This window comes from Suncus etruscus, chromosome 14 (assembly GCF_024139225.1).
Source record: "Suncus etruscus isolate mSunEtr1 chromosome 14, mSunEtr1.pri.cur, whole genome shotgun sequence".
Taxonomy (NCBI): domain Eukaryota; kingdom Metazoa; phylum Chordata; class Mammalia; order Eulipotyphla; family Soricidae; genus Suncus; species Suncus etruscus.
Window position 1 is genome coordinate 96,698,871 of NC_064861.1, and position 7,623 is coordinate 96,706,493.

The following is a 7,623-nucleotide window of genomic DNA, read 5'->3' on the forward strand; positions in this document are numbered from 1 at the left end:
TGGCTCTTCATTCAGGAATCAGTCTCAGTGCTCAGGGGCTCCTGTTTTTTTTTTTTTTTTTTTTTTTTTTTGGTTTTTTGGGTCACACCTGGCGGTGCTCAGGGGTTACTCCTGGCTGTCTGCTCAGAAATAGCTCCTGGCAGGCACGGGGGACCATATGGGACACCGGGATTCGAACCAACCACCTTTGGTCCTGGATCGGCTGCTTGCAAGGCAAACCGCCGAGTGTGACCCAAAAACAAACAACAAGAGTTCCAGGACTAGGGCTGGTGAGGTGGTGCTAGAGGTGAGGTGTCTGCCTTTCAAGCGCTACCCAAGGAAGGACCGTGGTTCGATCCCCCAGCGTCCCATATGGTCCCCCCAAGCCAGGGTCAATTTCTGAGCGCTTAGCAAGGAATAACCCCTGAGCATCAAATGGGAGTGGCCTGAAAAACCAAAAAAAAAAAAATTCCAGGACTCAACCAGGGTCAGCTCGCACAGAAGTGCCTTAACCTCTGTGCTGCATGTGTGGTCCCCAAATGCTTTTGGGGGCCTGCAGAGGGCAGCAGTTAGATCACTTGTACACAGGTTCAACCCCTGCCAGCTTTGATGGTCTCCTGATCCCTAAGCAGAGGCAGTACCACCAAGTGACAATAAAATCCAGATGTGGGGGCCTGAGAGATAGCATGGAGGTAAGGCGTTTGCCTTGCATTGCAGTTCGGTGGTTCTAATCCCAACATCCCATAGGTCCCTGGAGTCTGCCAGGAGCGTAGAGCCAGGGGTAACCACTGAGCGCTGCCAGGTGTGATCCAAAAACCAAAAAAAAAAAAAAAATCCAGATGTGGTTTTGGGGGAGTGTCTGGCCACACCAATTGGCCATCGGGTGACCAGCATGCCGGATGCAAAACTGCGTCAGCGGCATAGCAAGGCCAGTACCTCAACCCTAGAGCATCTGGCCCTTCCAGATGCTGCTTATCTTACCCTGGTTATTTTTAATCCAGATTTCCTTTCTCCCCAAACCCAGCACAGCCTTTGTTTTGTTTTCTTTTCCCTTTCCCTCAAGACAGCTTTGGGTTTGGGCTGGAATGTTTTCCAGACCCTGAGCAGTGGTGTCTGTTTCCGGCCAGGGAGTGTCTGGTCTTCCCGGCAGGGTCAGCTGACACCCGCCCTGCGGGCTTATCCCAATGGGGCCAGCCAATCTTTTCTTTTTGGGGGACCATTCCATGCAATGCCTGATATCAGAATGGTGGGGTTTTGTGCGTGGTAGCCCCAACCCTGGAGGCTGATACAGCTCATGTGGAGCATTGAGGAAATGGAATGGGGCAGTGCTGCCAGAAGTAGCTGTCTAGGGCTGGCAGATGCCCAGTGGGGACTGAAGTATTTGGGGTGTAGCTGACAGTCCAGGATTGGGGAAGCAGGCAGATTCCCCGGGCAAGGTCTCAACCACTTTCCTTCCTGGCAGTCAGTTAGCTTGCTCTCCCATCTTTTGCATCCCGGCTCCAGGAAGGACCATTAACAGCCCCGTCCTTAGGGCTACCTGAGGAACTTGAGGGGGCCACAGGGCTGGGCCTGGAATGAAATAGCCTAACTTGGGGGTCCAGAACGATAGCACAGCGGTAGGGCAATCCCTGGCATCCCATATGGTCCCCTGAGCCTGCCAGGAGCTATTTCTAGAGCATAGAACCAGGAGTTAGCCCTGAGCGCCGCTGGGTGTGGCCCAAAACCAGAAAAAAAGAAATGGCCTAACCTGGAGGCAAGCACCTGGGAGATGCTCCAGCCCAGGGGAGCCACCAGGGTCTGTACCCTAAACCAGGTGGAAGGGGGAACATGGTTCCGGGGTGTGGCAGGTCCCAACAACTGCTTTTCCAACTTTATTTAGAAAAACAAATCCAGCCCCTAGAGTCCAGCCCTCCCACCCACCCATAACTTAAATAACTTAGAGACAGAGTTGGGGCGACGGGGTCAGCCGGCCCTCACAGCCGCCGCAGTGCCCGCTTCTTGTCCTTGTCTGTCTTTTTCTTGCCCGCCAGCTTCCTGTCCCGCTCGCCTGCATGCTTCTTGGCCAAGGGCCCCTCCGCGCCTCCGGGGGCTCCTGGAGCGGCAGCATCTCCTTGGGGCACTGCACTGCCAGGGCCGCCCCCGTGGATCTCGGTGAGCAGGCGGGCTCGCGCCGCGTACTCCTCGTAGTCCTCCAGCAGTAAGCGGCCCGCCTCCTCATTGAGGGCAGACTCGGGATTCGGGTGGATAAGCAGGCACTTGATGGTCTGAGGAGACAAGCGGCCTTGGAGCCTCAGCCTCAGGTGCCCCAACCCTCTGCCCAGCACCAGCACCCAGACCCCAAGTGGACAGGGAAGGCACTACTTGCCTGGGGCCACCCCAGGTTTTCAATATCCCAGCCAGCCAGTGGCAGGAGAAGGGCATGGGTGAGCTGGGACACGCAGTGGGGCCACCGAGGCCTGGGCTGTCAGTCCCAGGGCAAACAGCACCCGACCAGTTCACTTGGTTTCCAGACCCACCGCCCACAGCTCAGGAGTGCAAGGGGGGCAGCCCCCAGGGCCCATCCACTGTTCACCAAGAGCCCTGGCACAATCTCAACTCCCCAACTCCCTGGGATCCACTTCCTCCCCGGGGGCCTCATTATCAACTTATCTTGAAGAAAAAAATTACTTTGTTTTTGTTTTTGGCCGGACCTGGTAGAGCTGGGGGACAGCATAGGGAGCCAGGGCTGGAAGCCAGGACTGCCGTGGCAAGGCCAGCCTGCACCTTGGCCCCGGAGATGCTCCAAGGCTGACCCTACATGAGGCCCCCTGAACGCCATGGGAATCCCTCACCTGCAAGCTATTGCAGGGTCGCCCTGACAGGCCTGCAAGCTCCAGGGGGCCCGGCTACCCAGATGGCCCTACTCAGGCCCCATCCCTCAGGACCTGAGAGCTGCTAAGGGAGACCACGTCCCATGTCAGGCTCCCAAAATCCTCAGAAGTGGTGGGAGTGACCCCCACATGTCCGTGAAGTGGAGAGACTAGACTCTGACTTTGGGGTCCCAGTGACAATGCTCCGGGACCACACCAGAGCGGCCTGCTCTGACAGCGTGTGCTCTGGCCCCAGACCACCTCTTGGGCCCCGCTCATGACCACCATCTTTTCTTGTCGGGAGGTCACATCTGCTACTGCTGACGACACCCTCACATGTGAGGCTGAGCCGGGCGACCCCCCAGCCGCGCCCACCAGACTCACCAGCAGCACGTGGCGGATGCCCAGCTTGGCCGTCCAGTCCCGCTTGAGCACGTTGACGCAGATCTCGCCGTTGGGGCCGACGTTGGGGTGGAAGATCTTGGTCAGGAAGAAGCCCTTGGGCGGGGAGGCGGGAAAGTCCTTCCCCAGCAGCAGCTTCATGCGGAACAGGCCTCCGGCATAGGGGGTGCCCTCTGCGGGAGTGGGGGGCGGGGAGCGGGTCACCGTGCGGCACCTCCGGGTGGAGGGACAGCCCCAAGGCGGGCTGCCATTGCCGGGCGAGCCCAGGGACGGGGGTGGGGGGCTTGGCGGGGTGCAGCACTCACCGGGCCCCTCGATGGTGACCTGCAGGTCGGTGAGGTCCTCCTCGTTGGGGAAGACTTTGATGCCGTCGGGCGGGTCGGCGGTCAGCGTGGCCACCTCCTTGTACACCAGGCGGATGATGTGCGGGGGCAGGTTCTCCACGTTGGAGTTCTGGGCGGACAGACAAGGGCCGTGAGGGTGAGTGGGCACCCCGGGGGCTCCTGGCCGGGCCCCCCTTCCCTTCCCTCCGCGCCCAGGACCTGGCGCCGGGTAGGGTAGGGTAGGCCCCAGGCGAGGCCTGCCCTCGGCCCCGCGGGTCGGCTCCATCCACGTCACCTGGGGGACCCGGCCTGGACCCAGGGCGAGGAGGGCAAAGTGGGCACGGCGCACGCACAGCCCGCACCCCGAAACTGCCCCGCGACGGGCTCGGGGTCCAGCCGGGCCTTCCCCACCCGCCGGCCCAGCCCAGATCGGCCGGCCGCCCCGCCCCCAGCGCAGCCCCGGGCCGGGATCCCCCCCAGGCGCGCTCCCCAACTGCTGCCGCCGCCCGCGGGGCCCAGCTGGGAGGACACCCCCAGGTTGTCCCCGACGGGCCGTGGCCGCGCTGCAGCCCGGGCTCACCATGACGGCGGCCGGCTGGGGAGGCCGCCCCGGCGCCTCTGCTGTGCTCCTGGGCCGCCGGCTGCAGCCGCTGAGGCCCTGGCGAGGCCCCGGTGGGCCCCTCCGCTGCCCGGCGCCCGGTGCCCGCCGCAGCCGCCGCGCAGGAGCTCCGAACCCACCCGCACCGAGCGCTCGGCCGCACTGAGCCGGCCGCGCGCGCACCGCGCCGCTTTTATAGCCCGCGACAGGCCCCGCCCTCTGGGCGTGACGTCAGCGCGCACGTCGCGCGGCGTGCGTCGCGCTCGTCCTTTCCCACAGGCCTCGCGCTTCCGTGAGAGGCCTCGGGCAAGGGGCGCGGCGGGCTGCTCGGCGGGCGGCCCAGGCGTGGGGTCCTAAAGGCACCCCGCAAAATGAACGGGGAGGATGAGAACGGGCTGGGAGTCGGGTTGCGGAAGAGCCGCCGCGCATGCTGATTGGGCCGTTTGAATGAGACGCCGCACGGCCCGGCGTACGCGCGCGCGCTCCCCGACGTCCCGGAAGTCGCGCAGGCGGCTAACGGTCGGCGGCCGCAGGGCGGGGCCTGAGGGGGCGGGACTCGAGGGGTTTAAACGGATGATGGACGGCGCGCCGGGCCAATAGAGATGCACAGACTTGAGGTCACGTGGCTCTTCCGAGCCAATCCTAGCCAGCGCAGCTAGAAGGCCGAGGAGCCAATCGGCGCTCGGCCTCGCGTCGGGGCCAACGCTCGCAGCCAACGAATGAATATTCGTTGGCGTTAAGTAGATGCAAATGAGGCGTGCGCCGTCCCGCGCGCCCTCGGGTCCGTTTTATTTTTTTCTCGCTCCCCTGTGAGGCGCCATTTTGGGCGGCGGATGACCTTTGACCCGCGTCTGCCCCGACCGGAAGCGCGGGCCGCATTTTCTGCCTGGGGGACCTCTGACCTCACAGCGCCCGGGGCTCCCCTTGACCCCCCAAAATATGGAAGAATCCACATGGGGGTGTGCAGTGGGGTGCCTGGGATGTTTTGCCCGAGTCTCTGCTCCCTGAACTGATCATTTGCGTTTTTATTATTATTATCATTAGGTTTGGGGCCACACCCGCGTCGCTCAGGGGTTACTCCTGGCTCTGCGCCCAGAAATCACTCCTGGCTTGGGGGACCATATGGGATACCGGGGATCGAACCCCGTTCCGTTCCCTCCTGGGTCAGCTGCTTGCAAGGCAAGACGCCCTGCCTCTGTGCTATCACTCCGGCCCCACAAAGGCCTTTTCCATAAATTGCTAAACTTTCTTTTTGGGGGGGGGCTCTACTCGGCGGCTCTCGGGTTCGTTCCTCCTGGCAGTCTCGAGGGACCATATGGGATGCCTGGGATAAACCCGGGTTCGTCCATGGTAGGCCACGTACAAGGCAAATGCCCTACTACTGTGCTGTGGCTCCGGCCCTTTTTGCTTTTTAAGGATGAATAACTTTTTTTTTATTATTATTTCGGTTTTGGGGGCCACATTCGATGCCTGTCAGGGGTTTCTCCTGGCAGGTGCGGAAGACCTGATGAGATGCTGGGGATCAAACCCTGGTTGGCCACATGTAAGGCAATTGCTGTGCTATCACTGTGGCCCAATTTTTTTATTTTTAGAAGGCACCGCTCTACCCAAGGGTACACCACCTAGGTAGTTGTGGAGGTACGCGGCATCCAGGCCTGGCGCCTTGCAGGAAAGCCTTGCTCCAGCCGGCCTCTGCTTTGCAGGAACCTCCTGCCTGGTGAGGCCACCCTGGGCCACCCTGATCGGCTCAGATGCCCTACCAGGGTTCTGTCAACTGTAGGCCTTGTAGGGGGACCAGTCCATTGGGGCCCCCCTCGCTGTTCTCCCTGAAGTGGTGAAGGATTGGGGTCAATGGCCAGCCCAGGTTCCCAGCCAGGCTAGGCGGGGATGTGCCCCCAGCCCAGTTGTGATGACCGTGGCATGGCTTGCCAGTCTCGCTTCTTTCCTGCTCAGGGCATGGGACACACTAGGGTGGGTTCTCAGCGGTGGCTGGCAGTGGGTGTCCTAAAAACGCCGTCTCCCCCACACACCCCTGAGGAACACCCTGAGCCAGTCAGGGTTGGGCCCTGACACGGAACCAACCACCCTCTTGACCAACCGCCCCCAAATACTTCTATAGGAGGAGTGGGAAGAGGGGGAGCAGCAGTTGCATTGAGGGGCTACTACTGGCTTTGCTCAGGAATCGCTCCTGACGCTGCAGGGAAGATAATCTGGGATACTCTGGGTTGAACCCAAATTCAGCAGCAGGGCAGGTGCTTGCCTTGCATCTGGCTGACCTGAGTTTGATCCTCGGCATCCCATAGGTATTGGGTTACTGATCCTACCCTAATCAACAATTGTACTCCACCCTAGGGTGTGATCTGGTGATAGTACATTGGCATTCTTCTCCCACCCTACGGTGGGACCTAATTCTTGTCAATAAAAGCAGGGGTCTGGGGCCGGGAAGATAGCACAGCCATAGGGTGTTTGCCTTGCACGCAGCCAATCCAGGACAGACAGTGGTTCAAATCCCAGCATCCCATATGGTCCTTCGTGCCTGCCAGGAGCAATTTCTGAGCACAGAGCCAAGAGTAACCCCTGAGTGCCACCGGGTGTGACCCCCCCCCAAAAAAATAAAAGCACAGGTCTGAGGAAGGCAGGGACTCATTCTTTAGTCTTCTTCCACTGAGTTGTACTCCATCCTAGGAGCAGAAAGCTTGGATGGTTTGAATTCCTTCTTGAGCACTGGATTTCCTGAACCCGTTCTTGTACCCCTTCACCATGTGAAGTATTTCCCGAGGATCTCTACAACTGGAAGTGTTCCCTCTATCCTAATGGAACAGGGGAATAGGAACTGCCTTTCCTGTCTGGGAGCTCGGTGGGAATCAAACCTTAACCAACCTCCTAGAGAATGTGACTTTCAACAGGATCCTTCAAGCACCACCTGGAGTTCCCCCTGAGCACTGTTGGGTGGTATGGTCCCCAAGCAAAAACAACAACACAAACTCAGTGTAGACTGGGTCTGTGTGTTACCACCAGCCAAGCACATTCCCACCCTCCTGCCTTTCTTTCCTGGGCCTGATCCTCTTTTTCTCAGAAGATGCCCCAGGTTCATTGCTCAATCCTCACGGGAAGGCACTCAGTAACCTAAATTTTGAGGTCTGGGGGCCACACCCAGCGATGCTCACGGGTTACACCTGGCTCTTCACTCAAGAAATTCTCCTGGTGTTGCTTGCAGGGGGGACCATAGGGATGTTGTGGGTTGAACCCGGGTCAGCGGCATGCAACGCAGGGACCTTCCCCCGCCGTGCTATGGCTGGGGCCAATAGACTAAATATCGCCAAGCTGTGATCTGGGCTACTGGTGCAGGTAATGAACTGGAGCCAGGTGCCTTTGCGTCCTGGCGGCCAAGTTAGGGCAAGCTAGAGCTGGGTGGCACTGCAGGAGAGGCCCAGAAAAGTCAACGTGGGCTGGCGTGACAGTACGGTGAGGA

At 60.1% G+C, this 7,623-nt stretch overlaps 1 protein-coding gene across 1 annotated transcript; it reads right to left on the reverse strand.

Annotated features, from left to right (window-relative positions):
• Positions 1 to 1,952: 1,952 nt before the first annotated feature.
• On the reverse strand, positions 1,953 to 4,275 carry UBE2S (ubiquitin conjugating enzyme E2 S). Its single transcript, XM_049787100.1, has 4 exons — positions 4,134 to 4,275; positions 3,536 to 3,683; positions 3,213 to 3,403; positions 1,953 to 2,243 (listed from the first exon to the last, which is right to left on the reverse strand). The coding sequence occupies exons 1-4, from the start codon at positions 4,134 to 4,136 to the stop codon at positions 1,953 to 1,955; spliced, it is 633 nt and encodes a 210-aa protein (XP_049643057.1). The 5' UTR covers positions 4,137 to 4,275.
• Between the last annotated feature and the right edge of the window lie 3,348 nt (positions 4,276 to 7,623).

Bases quoted from the DNA above. Each gene is read 5' to 3' on its own strand.
- UBE2S (XM_049787100.1), bottom strand. The intron at 3,404-3,535 runs GTGAGTGCTGCA...CCACTCCCGCAG, and splicing joins GGTCACCATCGAGGGGCCCG to AGGGCACCCCCTATGCCGGA. The intron at 2,244-3,212 runs GTGAGTCTGGTG...TTGTCTCCTCAG, and splicing joins GCATCCGCCACGTGCTGCTG to ACCATCAAGTGCCTGCTTAT.